Genomic DNA, 17,555 nt, shown 5'->3' on the forward strand with positions numbered 1-17,555 from the left:
CACCCACATTTACTTGATAATTAGATTTGATAATGAGATTGAAAAAGTCACTCTCATAGCACCACCTTGTGGACAGTAGTGAGAAGTTTTCCTATTGGGTTCAATAACAGAAAGAAGACACAAAGGTCTCGGAAGAGTCTCACCAGTTATCAGCCATTCCAAGTCCTTCTTGGAAGGAGATGGTATATGAATACATCTATAGAATTAAAGTTAAACTGCTATCCTTAAAATAATGGTCTCATTTATTCAGACTTGATCCCCTCTGGTTGACTTTAATATCAAGAGTCATTGACTGAGAATACCTTTTATTTAGATATCACCTGACAGCCAACTCTCGTATCTGTCTACTCCTTCTCTGCCTACTTTCCAGGCCCATCAAGCCTGACTTGACTACTGACCCTGGAATTCTTCAAGGCTTAGTTTTAGACCCAGTCCTCTTCTTGCTTCCTTCTCTCCTTAGGCACATTTATTCTAGACCCTCATGTTACTTCCCATCAAGACTCCCAGATGTATTTCTTTGGTCCAAGCCTCTCCTCTGATTCTGAGCTTCCTCTTTCTAATCCTCTGTTCCACCTCTTCATGTGAATGTTCCATCCAAGACTGAACCTGGGATTTTCTCCTCTCCAAATCTCCCATTCTTTCGGTGTTTCCAAATTCACTGGAGGCACAACCTTCCACCCGTTTTCAAATCAGAAACTTGGAAGTCCTTCTTGAGTCCTCCCTCCCCCTTCCCCTCCTCTTGAGCCCTCCCTCCCCAGTCAATCTCCTGGCCTTGTCTGTTTTACTGGTAGGTTTCTCCTGAGTGGCCCACTTTGGTCTACTTTTATTGGCCCTGCTCTTTCTGGCCATCTCTTGCCTGTACCACAGCTATAGCTTCCTAACTTGTCTCTGCATCCCCTCCAGCTCTCTGCAGCCCATCCTCCACACTGAGGCATTTTTTTCAAAATGCAAATCTTACCAGGCTCTTAAAAGTTTCCAAGGTTGCCCTGTGGCGGGTCCTTCCCTCCCCTCACCACAAGCTGCTTCCCAGCCACTCTCCACCTTGCCCCTGCTCATTCCTCTCCTGGTTATTTCTAACCTACCTTTCTACCTCAGTTAAACCCATCTGTTCACAGAGAAGCCTTTCCCTGAATTTCCAGGCTTTTGTTCAAAAATTCTTTGCATCAGAAATCCCTTTCCTCTGAACGCTTATCTCCGTTTTCAAGTTTATATTCATTACGGTGGTGTTCTGATTAATGCCAGAAGAGCCTAAGCTCCGTGAGAGAAGAGGGCCCACGGCTGATTGTGCTCACTGTATTTCTCTAGCACCCAGCAGAGCGCCTGGCACATAGGAGATGTTAGAAAAGTTCCCTGAATGAATGAACAAACGGTTGTGTCTCTAAGGCCCCGAAAAGGCAATTACAGCAGTCAACAGTCTATATCCATAGTTTGTGTTACTTACTTGTAAGTAAAATCAGGTCCAGGCGTGACTACGGGTGGCGCAGACCTGGTGAGCGCAATGCCGAACCCAGCCCGTGTCGGGGAAGGGACTCTGAGGCTGCCTGCCCCCTGGCCAGCTCCCACCTGGTCTTGCCACATTGGTGAACGTGTACTTGAAAAAATCATCTGCGCATCTTCTCTAAGGACAAACAGTGATTTTGAGGGCCATACCAGTCTAAGTCAATATCGAGGGGAAAAAAAGTATTTGCCGTCTCCTCAGGGACGTTGTCCCACTGTGGATACGATCAGCTTAGGTAATGATTCAGAAAATCTGTCTTCAGGCAAATAGCTTTCTCCTGATAGATTAAGAAGCTGACAGGACATGGCGTGCGTGGGTGGCAGAGTCGGTTAAGTGTCCGACTCTTGGTTTTGACTCAGGTCAAGATCTCAGGGTCCTGAGATCGAGCCCTACATCGGGCTCCATGCTCAGCGGACAGTCCGCGTGTGACTCTTTCTCTCCTTCTGCCTCCTCCCCCACCCCATGCTCTCTCTCTAAAAAAATAAATAAACCTAAAATTAAAAAAAAAAAAAAAAAAAAGAACAAGAAGCTGACAGGACAATTAAAGTCATTTATCTCAAAACATGTAAGTTCAAAAGTGACCTGATTGTCCCAGGACATTTCTAGCTACTTTTAAATAGCATGTTTGTGCCTTTAAAAAAGTCACTGGGTGCCCTGGTAATAAGACAAAATAAAAACTCATTTTCCAACATTGACATGAAAAGTGATTAATATTTTTATATATATCAAAATTATTATACCTTTATATATAAAACATAGGTTCTTAATCTTTCCTCTATTATTTTACTTATTTATAGATTTGTTCCGGGAATAATTTAAGACAAGTTACAACACAAAATACGACAAAATAACACAAATTATAAATAAATTAGAAATTCAAAGGAAAAATAGGGTAGGGACCGAAAATAGACTCAGAAATGAGGCCAATTAAAAAATGCCTTTTGTCAGGACGGTGGGCTGGTTGTCTACACAACAGTCATCTTGCCCTTCTTCCTTCTGGGAGCCCCGATTTTGTTCTGGTAACACGTGTCCTGTTCTCAGCCCTAGAGGATGAATTATGACTGATCTAAGAGAGTCATGGAGTCCTTGCTGGACCATTCTTTTTGGAAAAGCATGTTCCTATTGTTGGAGACACCTTGAGTGAAATCTCTTACTCGTGGCTGGGACTTCCTCCCTGAGGCATGTGCTGTTGTTTCTCATTGTCTCTAAGCTTTCCAGCAGTCCACTAAACAGGGACATTTGGTTACAAATGACTCAGTATCCTTAAAACAAAAAACAGGCCTGCACCTCAGGAAAAGCACAATATTGCTAAGACTAAGACCAAATAAAACAAGGGTCGGAAAGTATCCACGTATTTATCCAATGGATTTAAAATCCCGCACGAGAACACCAATATAATAACGTACTCAGCAATCCAAGCCAAATTGGCTTTCTTTTTTGACATAATTTATTATTCACCTTGAAGTTTCATTTTCTACGTGCTCCTTAAGTTAAAACATTATTCTTTGAGCCAAATGAAAATGGATTTTACAAATTAATTTGGAAAATGGGCGCGGAAAGTTGTTCTTAGCAATCTAACCTTTGGCTTGTGAATATGGAGCCGTAAGTTTGTGAGTTGGAAGACCAGTGGGGTGGGTAGGAAAAAGGTCTAGTTGGTTTCCATGTACTTTTTAAAGAAAGAATATGTGTCTTACTCTGTGTATTTCTTCAGAAAACATGTAGGCATTCAACAGGACTGGGAAAGATCACATTCTAAAAAGGATTGTTTCCCTTTTAACAATGACATAAGGAGAGATTCTATTTTTATATATAATTTTATTTTATCTAGGAATAAAACTTCTTTCTCAGTTTTTCTGTTTGTCTGTCTATGTATTTATATTCAGCTTATAAAGGCCAGAAACAAACATAGCACTGGTAGAAAGAATGTCTCCTTCTGTGTGCTCTCCTTGACGGCTTGAACCCATAAGCCAATGACTATTACTGCCGCACTACCAGGAATAGTCCCCGCTCCAAGCCCAAAGAACCCCATTTACTATTTTAATGACCAGAACTTGCTAATGTGGGCATGTGAAATGTAACCTTGGAAAGGAATGCTCTCCATACCAGGAAGTCTTTGAGAAGGCTTGAGTTCTTGCCATAACTAAAAATCTGATGATGCATTACTGATGACTTCATCCCCAAATGAAAGCTAGCTGCCTGTGTCCATAATCCTCAGGGAGAATCACACCAAGAAAAGACTAATTTGAAAATAACAGACAGGAAAGATCCTTCATTTGCTCTATTGAATAAAATGAAGGATCAGTCTATGCAAGTATAGAGAATACACCTTGCAGCCCCTGCTGGAAGGGCCTGTGTTTCTTCTACAACACAGATAGCAACTGCAGAGGGCTTCACAGAGACACAGAGAGAGAGACAGAGAGAATGGCTAATGGGGTTTTTCAGTGGGGTTCATGAATCAGGAATGTAGAAGTGAAGTGCTCTCCCCCTCACATGAGGCTTTGTGCCCCAGCAGCTCTGACGCTTCAGAAGTCATTGCACATCCTGGCTTTCTCTTTAGAGAAAGGGAACAGTTCCATTCCAGTTGATGGTGGCTTCTCTCCACTTGGTTCTGATGGCCATCTCCACTGGAGAGAACCGTCTTCCTGGCACACGCTCATCTTCATGTCGGGTCCTTTCCCAGTGATGGGAGTGAGTATCTGAGTGAAGGATAGATAGCATTTTTTTTTTTAAAGATTCTGTTTATTTATTTGAGAGCAAGAGAACGAGTGAGAGAGAGAGCAGAGGGAGGGGCAGAGGGAGAGGGAGAAGCAGACATCCCCTCTGAGCAGGGAGCCTGACACAGGGCTTGATCGCAGGACGCTGAGATCAGGACCTGAACCAAACTCAGACGCCTAACTGACTGAGTCACCCAGGCGCCCCGAACGGCCAGCCTTTAGGCCCTAGCCTCTTTACACCATTCCAGAGGAAGCCAGGAACAAAGGAAAACACCACGGTGGGCAGCAGTTGGGCTCAGCAAGCTGTGTTCCTAGAACTGGTTAAGCAGAGGGACATTCCAGTAGATGGTATGTAGAAATGCCCCATACAAACACGTCTGTGGGAACATAGGTTGTTGTGTATTTTGGAACATGAATATGGATAAGTCATGTATGCACATTCCAGCATTGTGGTGTGATGCACAGAGCATCTGGTAGCCACAGGATATTGTCCGGAAGACCAGGAGAAGGGAGAGCTCATCACTTCTCTGTGCTTCTAAGAATACATTTACATTTTTGGGTGAAGGGCGAGGTAGTTTAGTGAGGTAGTCAAGAACTGGATTCAAGAGTCCGTTTTGTCTCATAGGACATTTGAGAAGATACTTAACGTCTCTCAGCCTCATTTATTCAGTTACTAACTATTGGCTACCTTAATTTCTTCTATGTGAAGATAGATATCAAAGTATCTACCTCATATGACTGCTGGGAGAACTTAATGGGATTACATGTAAAGCTCCAATACAGTGCCCAGAAGAGAATGCTTGCAATGCGTGTGACTTAATACAAAAATGATGTTTTCTGGGGCGCCTGGGTGGCTCAGTTGGTTAGCGTCCGACTCTTGGTTTTGGCTCAGGTCATGATCTCAGGGTCCTGGGATCGAGCTCCACATCAGGCTATGTGCTAAAGCTCAGAGTCTGCTTGGGATTCTCTCTCTCCCTCAGCCCTTCCCCCCATGCTTGGGCATGTGCACACGTGCTCTCTCTCTCTCTCTCTCAAATAAATAAATAAATAAATAAATAAATAAATCTCGAATGATGTTTTCCTCGAAGAAGACAGTAAAGTAGGAACAATATTTTAAGGAACATATTGCCAATGTCCCCCTAAATTAAATGGCTAATATATATCTCTCATAATTAAAGAATTAGGAGCTGCACAGATAATAGAGTCACTAAGATACTTTTCCAGATTTAGTCATTATAATGAAAAAATTTTTAATACCAGGCCCATGATGCTAAACACCGAGTCAAGCATCAAACCATCAAGCCTCCACCAGTAGAACCAAGGTACCCAATACAGAATCCCAGTCTCATTGTGTTTATTCCCTTGTCCAAAAGGCCAGTGTTTAAAGACCTTTAAAGTTTAGCCTTTTTTCCTTATGAGTTTAAATGAATATAGTTGTTATTGAAATAAAATGACCTGTGTGGTTGTCTGCTTGTCTCATTGGACCAGAACCTCTTAAGTTTTGCTGGCACTGTGCCTTAATTATTGTGACTTTCCTAGTGTCTAGCACAGTGCCTGGCACTTAGTAGGCCCTCAAATATCTGAACAGAAATGCACTCTCAGTTTGCTGACTTACGTCACTGGGTGATCATCTGATCAGTAGTAGGATAGAATTGAGCAAATTGAACACCCCTGCCCCAATCTGTCCATTCTTCCAGTTCTTCCCACAGGCATTAAGTGCCTCATGCTCACAGGTAAAAGATCCTGGAGAGGGCTTTTGGAGGTGTGATTCTTTCCCTTTTGTTGTTTCTCTTACCTGGAAGTCGTTTGTTCCTCTGTGCTACTTCCAAACCCGGGCTCTTATTTAAAGCAGCTGTAGAACGCCCAGGTTGCCGTGCTTGGGTTTAGGCCCATGGGACTCATGCATGGGTCTCATTTCAGAACTCAAGCCTAATAAGCATTTTCCTGCAAAGCGAGCATGAATGTCCACACAGCGGTGAAACGCTGGCAGCCGCATCTTTCTGAGCGTGTTAAAGTCTGAAATGCTCACCTACGGTAAGATGCACAGGCTTCTTCTGCGGGGGCCGGCCACCGTACAGGTAGAGATCAAAGTGACACTCCGCTTTCCAGTCTGATAAGAGCTGCCTGTTTGTGCTAAAAAGGACACTGGGATTCCCATTGATGTCGCACAGCCAAATGGGTAATTTGGGAGTCTTCAGCATGCTGCCCACCTGGGAGGGGAGAGGACAATGCAGATGAATATATAGATTGGGCCGCATCACGGCAGATGCCGATACATCATCGTGTTCAAAAAGCAGCTCGGAGGCTTCTTCTCACACTTGTAGGTGCACAGGCTTCGTCCTGAACGAATTCACACGTACGAATGCCGTCGTGTAGTGCGGATGCTGCAGTGTGGGGATGGCCTCACGGAGGACGTGCAGCCCCCTCAGTTTGCCTTAGAAGTTAAGTAGAGAATAAATAGATAAACTGAAACAGAAGTGTAGGGGTGGAATAAGAGAACTTCAATTTGTCTTCGTCATTGACTGGTGTATTTACTCCTGTGCCCAAGATAGGACAATATTCTACTCGGCAGGTGGTCAAACTTCTGCGAACACGAACCATTTAGAATATAGGAAAAAGAGAATATTTAGAATATAGAAATATAGAATATTTTGAATGGAGGAAAGAGCTCCTGGGAAATGAGGGGGAAACACAGATGTACGTACAAATGTTCGTACACAGGTACACCCATGTGCATGTTAACACGCGCGTCAGATGTGAAGATGTCCTGAGAGCTGAGCATACTAGTTTAGCGTTACAATAAGAATATGAAGTTTGCTCTTTTTATTTTTTTTAAAGATTTATTTATTTATTTATTTGACAGAGAGAGATAGCAAGAGGGGGAACACAAGCAGGGGGAGTGGGAGAGGGAGAAGCAGGCTCCCTGCTGAGCGGGGAGCCCGATGTGGACCTCGATCCCAGGACCTTGGGCACGACGACCCAGGTGCCCCTGAAGTTTGCTCTTTTAACTAGTTTATCTAGCTTTTCCAGTCAACTGTCATTTCGGCCTTGAATTCTCATAGCTAGTGAATTAGATTGACAAAAGTACCACTCCGAGAGGCACCTTCCGTAGCCCCCAAGGGCATCATGATATTACAGTGCATTTCCATTTATGACATCTACCATTTTGTTTAAAGAGGCAGGAAAACACCTGTTTCTTAAAAGATTGCCATCAAAACTTGTTAATGTTAAAAACTACTTTTTTCTATGTAGAGAAATAAGCATGAACTACATAGAAAAAAACCAGCATTTTCATGTGATGCCAGGGAGAGAGAGTGGACCCTCAGCCTTGGCCAGCCTTCCCGTAATGGAAGGATCCAATTCTGCTCCTTTTCTCCATCAGTCCTTAGAGTTGTACTGTGGGTTCAGGAGCAGATTCTGTTTTATGGAAAATCCAGCTTTGAAAAATGATCACTTTTCATAAACCCAAGTATTAAAGGCTAATAACTTGACATTTTGATTTCTCAATAGTTCTATTCAAATCTCTTCGTTTTGCTTTAGTTTAAATTCTTCAGTTGTGGGTGAGTGGGTGAATCAGAAATGCTTTTGTCTTCAAGATTTTCATTTTCAGCTACCATAGAAAAAAATGTATTACTGTGTTTGAAAGACACAAAATCTGTTTTAGTTAATAGTTTAAAAAAGGGGTGCAAGCCTAGCACCTCAATTTGGACATGCTCATAGTGGGTGCAGGATTTGCTTATCTTCTCACACTAGAATTAGCCCCTTTGGGCTGAGTATAATATGAGCATCTCACATGTCCAACGGGCAAGTCGCCCACTGGCTAAGGTCGGAAATAAAGCACAGAGGATGTGCCGCGGAAGCCACCGAATGTGTTTACGTTCCAAGAATCCACCCACAAGTTCCAAATAACATTCTAACCATTCATTAGTTATAAAATAAGCACTTTCTTTCTTAGGCCTTCTTGTGATGGCACCTTGTGTATTAAGGTTAGATGTAATCAAAATATGATCTGCGGGACATCGTTTGGAATAAAATGTCACTTCTTTTGAAATTCAAAAGAATTGAACTTTGACTGATTTTCAACCAATGAAAGTCAAAGTTCCTGTCAATTACGTCTGGCCGGATGCAATAGAATATAGACCTGTATGCTATTATTTCAGAGTTTTTGTAAGAGGCAAAATTCAACTGGCACTCAGGTACCTCTCTGCGAGGTGCTGACAACACAGGATTGTTACTTTCTGCAACAACGCAACAGTTTTCTCTTCTGAAGATTTTATTAGAGTAGGAGGAAGATGAAGTAGTTATAAATACAACAATCTCCAACGCCCAAAGTAACCATACAGAGACTGCACGCTGAGCAGACAGAGCCTCGCTTGCCTTCAGAGATTCTAGTGGAAAGGAAAATGTCATGCATGACTGTCAAGGCAGTTTGGCTATTAACGCTAAGAGGCAAGCCTTAAGCTTACAGCTGAGAGTACACCTGGTTTAAAGTGAGTCCTGCAAAAACAAAACGAAGCACTTCCCAATTAAATGCAGCCAAATATTATATCCCTTTCTTTTCTTAGTACACCACAGACTGTGTTTTGGAACTTTCAGTTAAGAATTTATACTGCTTTTGGGTAGACAGTGTATCAGCTAACCTCCACCCCCAAAAGCAGCATTCTAAATATGTTTTATTGGTGAGATTCCCCCAGTGCAGAATTTGTGCATGTTGCCTCGCGTTGCCATGGTAAAAAGGAAATTAACTTGTGATACAGTAGTGCTATAAATAAAATACCTTTCTCCTTAAGTTCACTCATTGTGTAATAAGCCCAGTGTTACATGCAGCAATCAAGCCTTTCACAACATGTGTCGTTTAAGCCAGTGTAAAACTGTAAGGACAGGGCGAGGGATGGACAAATTCTAAACACTACAGGGCAAGGATAGAGTCCATGTAATTTTTTGTTTCTTTGTTTTGCCATCTAGAACAACGGCGCTTAGAATGTGCTTTTGCATAATGAGCTCGATACTGCAAGTCCCGAGGGCCCAGTGTGGTAATGGGAATGGGAGAAAGGTGTTGGAGATCTGTGCTTTCGTGCCTGATTCCTGGTGACGATTCGCGCGCGTGACTGTGAATGGTCCGGCTCTCCTCTCCGCACCTGGAACACAGAGTTGATGTAATTCCCTTGGCGAGTTTGCAGGTATGTTGTCGTGTTTGCGGGGTGCTACCGCAGCAGCTCGGTGGGAGAGCGCCGTGGGTGGAGCTTCACGTGGTACTTTTATGGAAGGATTTCTTCCTACGAGTCTCTTTAAAGGGAGTTTGAAGAGGGAAGAGGGTACGGCTGGGATGGTGGTGTGCTCTGCCAGGGCTGCCGGGGGAGTAATTCCAGCAAGACCTAAATGGCTTCAGTCCCTTCTAAAAATCAGAGTTGATTTTTCTTCTCGGTGGCAGGTGCGAAGATAATGCGAACCTCCTAAGGCTTTCCAGATGGTGTTAGACTCAAACTGCTTTATGTTCTCACTTAGGTATTGGAACCTCACACTCAAACCTGTACCTTCAAATAGAAAAGTGACGGGAGGCTTCAAAATAGTGCCTCAGCTTGAGGGGAGCTGGCTGTGTTCCGCGGGAACTGTCAGTCTGGTGGGCTCTGGGGGGCTTGCCATGGCATCTAATGAGAGCTCCATTTTTTTTTTTTTTAAATCTCACCCGCTGGGCTGTGACATTGGGACTGAAAGACATGTGTTTTTGCAGTCTCTGCAATTCTATCCCAGAGTAAGAAGAGCTTTACTTTAGGAAGACAGATGCAGCCTTACAGGATGGGTTTCACCTGGACAGCAGAATCTGTTAGCGCGTTGGTTTTCTTTTGAACTCAGAAACCTTTCTTATATTAGATTTTTATTATCAGTGGCTACACAGAATCTTCTGATTTGCGGCGCTCTCCCTAGGCAGGGGTCCCTACAGACCCACGCAGCACTTAAGTACCCAGTTGGCACATTCAGGGGTCCTGCGTGGAGGACTTACCTGCTCAGAGCAGAAAGGAAGGGTTTTGACCCTGGGGGTCTTCAATCCAGCGATACAGAGAGCACTGTTCTGGAATCATATGTAGGTCTTTCTGAGCAGACTTCGGCTCTGCAAGGTTTTTCAGTTCTACGATAGAATCCTGTGAACTATGAGGTTTCTGGATACACGACGGTCATGTGCGTCTTCTGGTTAGCATGTCTCTCAGGGCCACCGAGCTTTCCTTCGGCCATATACTTGACAGGCACGGTCTGCCAAACCAGCAGGTGAAGGGGGCGGATACTTTTCAGAGGGTGTGCCCCAAGGACGTGTCGTTCATGATCAGCGCAAACTCACAGCTGCTTTAACCCAGTCATCAATGTATAAAGTTCTAGTTTGTTGAGTCATGTCTTCTAAATCCCAGCTGTGGGATAGCCACCATCTGAATGTTAACGTCTAGGGCGCCTGGGTGCCTCAGTCGGTTGAGTGTCCAACTCTTGATTCCGGCCCGGGTCATGATCTCAGGGTCCTGGGATCGAACCTCTGCTTCAGGCTCTGTGCTCAGTGGGGAGTCTGATTGTGGATTCTCTCTCTTTCCCTCTGCCTCTCCCCCTGCTCGCACAAGTGCTCTCTCTCTCTCTCTCAAATGAAAATAAATAAATCTTTAAAAATAAATAAATGTTAGACGGGTGCCTGGGTGGCTCAGTCATTTAAGCATCTGCCTTCAGTTCAGGTCACGATCCCAGGGTCCTGGGATCGAGCCCCAGCATTGGGCTCCCTGCTCAGCAGGGAGTCTGCTTCTCCCTCTCCCTCCGCGCTCCACTCCCACCCCCCACTCATGCTTTCTCTCTCTCTCTCTCATGCTCTCTCTCTCAAATAAATAAATAAAATCTTTAAAAATAAATAAATAAATGTATGTTAGTGTCTAACACGAGTGTACCTATAACATATTACAGATGACATGATACAAATCTATATCTATTTGTAAATATAAAGCTATGATAGATTATAAAAGCCTTTATGATGGAGTATAATTCTAAGAACTGGCACTTTGTATTGATCACTTTATCAGAAGACAAGAAAAGATGGTAATGACAGCGTGGCCCAGGGGGCAGAACCTGGGCTCTGATGTGGGTGGAGCTGGCATCCTAACCCTGGCTCGGACACCTCGCGGGTGGCCCAGGGCAGGCGCCTACACCTTGCTCAATCTGGATTTTCTCAGGTCTAAAATTAATGGCCAAACAACAGACACTGGATTAAATGGTGTCTTTGAGTGGAAGTGGGCATTAAATGAAATAAGGTATCCTTGTGAATGAATGGCTCAGAGAGAGCCTAGCACACAGTGTGCTCTGTACAAGAGGCTGTTAGCACCACAATGAATAAATAAGCTTCTCATAGACTTCCTTTAAGTACCATCTTCAGGGATGCTGAAAAGTATATGTAACATCATATATATATATATATATATATATATATATAAAACATAATTTTAGATATAATTATTTGAATTATGCAGATGGGTTATGTATTGTTGTTGTTGTTTTTTTTAAAGATTTTATTTATTTATTCGATAGAGACAGAGACAGCCAGCGAGAGAGGGAACACAAGCAGGGGGAGTGGGAGAGGAAGAAGCAGGCTCATAGCGGAGGAGCCTGATGTGGGGCTCGATCCCATAACGCCGGGATCACGCCCTGAGCCAAAGGCAGACGCTTAACCGCTGTGCCACCCAGGCGCCCCTATGTATTGTTTTTATCCCCAAATAATGAGCGGATATAGAAAGAATAAAAAAGCCCCTTCCGATAAAAAAACTTCATATGTATACGTGTATATGTCTAACATATGCATATGTCTCAGCAGTTCAAGTAAGAAAACTAACCGCCAGCCAGTACTTGCTCTTTAATACATTTGTTCTGAAACCAAACTCCAAGTGCATGACAGAGACGACATAATAAACATCCTCGGGGGTTCAAGCCATTAGTGTACAATTGCAGGCAATTTTCACTGAGGGTAGGATTCATAGGAGTCTCCCTGGAGAGAGAACACTGAGTCCAAGAAGCAAGGATGAAAAGTCACATGAGTCCCTTTTCGAAAAGACAGAAGCGTTGTAGATGTGTCTTCTGTGTAGCTTTTAACACTAACGTGGGCAGTTTCCTTGCTTTGCCCTACTTCCAATTTATGAGCAAGCATTTGCATGGTGGTCCTGTTGTCTGGTACATTTCGCCACATTAGTCACTTTCTCAGTAGGAAAGCTCTTATTTTTTACCTCGTACCTTGGCCTTTTGGCTTGCTTTAAGGTCCTGACAAACATCCACTTTATTACTGGAGGATATTTTAGGCTCTGCAGGTAATTTTCTTTAAAGCATGATTTAGCAGCTCTATTGGGCTGAGCTGACTTGTTTAGAAAGAAATGTGTTCCAGAGAAAATGGTAGCACCGGATCTCTGTGAATTCTTCACTCTTTGAGGCATGCACTCTCCTTCTCTCAGTCCCTCTCTCTCTCTCTCCCTTTCTGTGGCATTTTCTTTGACATAGTCGCTATTCTCAGAGCCACTTAGTAGCTATTTAGCAAACACGTACTTAATTTTAATTTAAGATAAGGCCTGAGACTTGTCCCTAAAGCCTTGCAGATGTTTACAGGGGCAGAAAGCTGTCAACCTTTCTGATACAGCTTGAAAGATGACATTCTTTCTTATAATGTTAGTTGCAATAGCTAGTTTTCCAATTCTACACACGTGGATTTCATTAGTTAAGTCTAAGGAGAATTTTTGCCTTTCCTTTAAAGCGTTAGTTCAACCAAGGCAATTTTGTCCCCCCAGAGAATATTTGGCAAGGTCTGGAGACATTTTTGGTTGTCACATCGAAGGGCAGAGCTAGAGGCATCCGGTGGGCAGAGGCCACGGTTGCCGCTAAACATGCCACAAGGCACAGGACAGCCCCCACCGCAGACATTGCCCAGTCTAGAGTGTCACTAGTGCCAAGCTTGAGCAGCCCGGCTCTCGAACAGAGGTTTCTAAACCTGGCTGCCCATGAGAATCACTCGCAGGCTTTAAAATTCTAATGCTCAGATGCTCTCTAGACCCGGTAGAATAGGGTCATTGGTTAGGACTGGCTATGCAATTGCAGCCCAGCACAAAATGAAAACATGGGAACCCTTATTCAAAAGTTAGTAAGAATTTTAAGGTGGTAACAGCAGAGCATTAGACGAAGGGCAGGGCCTTCTGAGTGTGGGCCCCGTGTGCCTGCACAGGTCCTCCACACATGAAGCTGACGGTGCTCTGACGGTGTTCTGGGGGATGACCTGGGCATTGGTAGTTTTAAAAGCTCTCAAAGCAGACCATTGCTCTAACAGACACCTCACCAAACAAAATATACAGATGGCAAATGAGCATATGCCACGATCTTCCACATCACGTATCGTACAGGAAATGAAAATGAAAACAGCAATGAGATGCCACGATGCACCTATGAGAATGGCCTAGATCCAGAACACTGATGACAGCAAATGCTGGCGAGGACGTGCAGTTCTAGGAGCTCTCACGCACTGCTGGTGGGAATGCAAGAGTGTACAGCCACTTGGGGAGACAGTTCGGCAGTTTCTTACAAAACTGACCACTCTTACCATATACCCAGCAATCATTCTCCCTAGTATCTATCTAAAGATGTTGAAAATTACGTCCACATAAAAATCTGCACACAGATGTTTACAGCAGCTTCACTCATAATTGCCAAAACTTGGAAGCACCGAAGATGCCTTTTGTAGGTGGATGGACAAATAAACCATGGTACACCAGTGGAATATGACTTAGTCAATGGAGTATTATTCAGCATTACAAAGAAGGGAGCAATTGAGCTGTGAAAAGACAGGGAAGAACCTTGAAGTGAAAGAAGCCAATCTGAAAATGCTTCATACTGTACCATTCCAACCATATGACATTCTGGAAAAGGTAGAACTATGCAGACAGTAAAAAGATCAGTGGTTGCTTGAGGTTGGGGGAGGGGGGGATGACTAGTTGGAGCACGGAGGACTTTTAGGGCAGTGAAACTACTCTGTATCATGCCGTGATGGTAGACACATGTCTTTATACATTAGTCCAAATCCATGCAATGTACAACACCAAGATGGTAATGTAAACTGTGGACCCTGGATAATCGTGCTATGTCAACGTAGGCTCATCAATTGTAACAAATACGCCATTCTGGTGGGAGATGTTGATAAAGGGGGAGGCTATGCCTGTGTGGGGGCAGGGAATATATGGAAAACCTTTGTACCTTCTGCTTAATTTTGTTGAGGAAAAAAACTACTCTAAAAAATAAAGTTAATTAAAAACCCAAACCCTCCAGGTGATTTCTGTGTGCAGCCAGTGCTGAGAGCACTGTTCCCTAACATTTATTGCCGAGATCCTTCCCCAATCGGTGTATGTGTATGTACTGGCCCACTTGCAACTCATCTTTTGTATCTGGACACAGAGCCTCACAATTAGGAGATGCTCAATGAACATGGCCAAATAAAGCACTCTGCTGTCATTCTTCATCATCCATTATAAACTTAGGTGTGTACAGGTCACTCTGGCTTTCCAGCAGGCTTTGGCATTCATGATTTTGTTTGCTCTTCACATCTGGCCCATGGTTGCAGACTAGTGTTGGGACTTGATTGCAACTAGTGTTGGGACACTAGTCTGAGACGAGGAAAGAGGTGTAGAGAGGGCAAGTGACCGGCCCAAGTCACACCCCTGTGAGGGGCAGGGCAAAGCCTCCAACCAAGTCTCCTGGTTTTCAGGTCAGGGCTGCTTCCTGCGTATTACAGAACCCCCCCCCCCCCTTTTATTCCAGGTTCCCAAAGTGTGGCGCGAGTGCTGTTTGGTGGCACATGGCAGGAAAGCCAGTGGCCCAGGGATAAGGTTTAAAACAAAACCTGTTTATTTACTTCTTTGAATACGTATTAGGAAAAAAAGATGTGAGCATGTCAAGTCCGTGGTTTGTATTGCTGCTGCAGAAAAGGTTGCATTCAAGTTTTTAAAGCGAGTGGATTTAAAGAAAAATATTAATCAAAGAATAGCAGCGCGCACAGCAGGTGTTGTGCTACGACAGAGCTGTGAATTACCTCCACAAATGACTGAAATGAGAGAAACACTGTTTTAAATCTTTGTAGTTTCTAATGAGAACAGAGTGAAATCGTGTGAAAGAGCTTTGTAATCATAGACAAAGCAGTCAAATTACGATTGTGGCTTTTGTGCCAGTGCTCCTTGAAAATTGCCCCCCCCCCCCGCCCCGGTTGTGTATCCTGCCGTTTTTTCTCCAAACTAAGTCTTGGCCTATTACTGAACTAGGAGAGGTAGGGAGTGCTTGACCATGAACATCCAGGGACCGCGTGTGGTTGAAAAAAAAGAGAAAAATATGTGAACTGAAATCTATAGGTCCCTTCTTTGTAGCTTTTCCTGTTTATTATAGATCTATCAAGTTCTAAGATAAGTTCCCAGATATTCTCGAACCAAGTGATTAGGAATTTTATAGCAATAACAAATCCCTTCTCTGTCCAGGGTATATTCAAAGTACGGTCTTTCACGTTCATGCGGTGGAACTCTTTCCATTCATTAAATATGACGAAGGGCATACATTCATTGACACATACGGCAATCTGTGTTAAATGATAAAAGTCAGCTTCCCCAAAGAGTAGCAGAGGACATGTTAATGTAAGAAAGAAAAAGAGAAGGAAGCATTGCTGAAAGGATTGACCCCTGGGTGATGGGATGGGTTCATTCCTTTTACGTTTAGCTTCTCTGCCACTTCTCATTTTTCTACGATGGGCCTAGATTTCAAACCCAAGGAATAATAATAAGCAAACTTTTAAACACGCTTGTATGCGAAACGTACTTAATTCTGCTGTGGTCCAGCTCTCCTTCTCCGGTGCTCTCAGATACCTGGTTTGTAGGTGTAAGGAGATGCAGATTTCATGAATAAGGCATTGTGGCTGAAGCCAACAGCAGGAGGGAAGAGCGAAGCTCTGGATCGAAAAGGATCTTCTAAAACCTGAAGTCTCGTGCCCACGAAAGGGATTTTGAGCTGAACTGGGAGAGTGAAGGACGGGACAGGCGCTAAGCAGCAAGGCCCTTACTTGGTGCTGGTGGTTGGGAGAGGTTGGGGCTGCGGAAGGACTGGGGTGGGGGTGGGGGGGGCGTTGTCAGCATCTTATTGAATTACATCTCAGCTGATTTCATGGCCTCTCCAAAGAAGCGTGGCTTTTCACAGAACCCGCCTTGCCTTCCCTGGGTTTTAGGATGGAGATCTTTGTGAAAATATCACAGAAGCATCTTTAATTTGTGGTTTGGGGTGGGTGTATTTGCTTTCTCACCCTCTCTCCTGTTTGTTTCTGCGGAATCACATCTTACTTAATTCTCTGGTTATGTTTTTCAACCACACATTCTACTTTCTGGTTGTCAGAGGTTGTAAATCCCCTGAGCTGGAAAATTTTCAGAGGAGTCTCAAGGGGGGTTTGGGGGGCTTTTTTTCCCAGTGATTTTTTGCTTTAAGCAATAGACAGAAAATATGCATTCATTTGCATAAACAAAGGATTGGGAAGATACCCATGGGCTGCTGACAGTGTTGATTTCTGAGAAGGAGGCCTGTAGCTGGATGGGGATAAAGGGGGCTTTCCTTTCATCTGTATATTTCAAGTATTGTTTTCCAAAAAGTTATTTGTCTATTACTTATATTACCTGTGCTCTATATACATAAAAATGCATACAGTAAAATATGAAGCAAGTACAGTAGACTTGGATATTTACATTGAGACTCTGAGAGTCTCTCTGTTTGGATATGTGTACGTGGTGGGTGGGAGGTGCGTGGGAATATAGTAAAGGAAAAAGTTAGCTCAGATTTTCATTGCCTTAATATAGAGACTGAAAAAAATATCAAAACATTGACACTCTGGTTGTGTGGTTGAGAATCCAAACACACTCACCTGCGAAAGCCTGTCATCCTCTGAGGCATCCTTACACCACCGCAAATACCCCACGTCACTGCGGGTCAGGACTCCATGTAATATTTCTTGCGACTTTCCCTTCTGATAGCCATTAAAGACATTCGGACTTGCTCTGCCGGTGAGAATCATGTTCAAAACTGCCTAGATGATATAGTTTACAAATGTTTACATTTTAGAAGGATTTCATTTCTTTTTTCTTTTAATAATCACTGAAAAATTACCAGTTTTACTTAAAAGAATGAAATCACATAATAACAAATTTGGGAAAAACAGGTCATAAATGTTTGGTGGGGCTAAAACAGAATTTTATTGACTTTGTTTCTTGAGCCATACCCCACAGCTCCCCACATGCCCCACCAGATCTTATTACCCTTCCTCCCTTTCCATT

At 43.5% G+C, this 17,555-nt stretch overlaps 1 protein-coding gene across 1 annotated transcript in view; it reads right to left on the reverse strand.

Annotated features, from left to right (window-relative positions):
* Positions 1 to 2,928: 2,928 nt before the first annotated feature.
* The window catches only part of MINDY4B (MINDY family member 4B), a 35,028-nt gene continuing 20,401 nt past the window's right edge, over positions 2,929 to 17,555 (reverse strand). The window contains exons 10-12 of the mRNA XM_045811073.2: positions 17,147 to 17,308; positions 6,242 to 6,422; positions 2,929 to 4,194 (exon numbers count right to left, since the gene is read on the reverse strand). Coding sequence (XP_045667029.2) covers positions 4,052 to 4,194; positions 6,242 to 6,422; positions 17,147 to 17,308 — 486 coding nt within the window. The 3' untranslated portion in view covers positions 2,929 to 4,051. The remainder of the gene's footprint in view (positions 4,195 to 6,241; positions 6,423 to 17,146; positions 17,309 to 17,555) is intronic.

The sequence above is a fragment of the Ursus americanus genome, chromosome 20, assembly GCF_024610735.1.
Source record: "Ursus americanus isolate L20-20 chromosome 20, mUrsAme1.1.p, whole genome shotgun sequence".
Lineage (NCBI taxonomy): Eukaryota > Metazoa > Chordata > Mammalia > Carnivora > Ursidae > Ursus > Ursus americanus.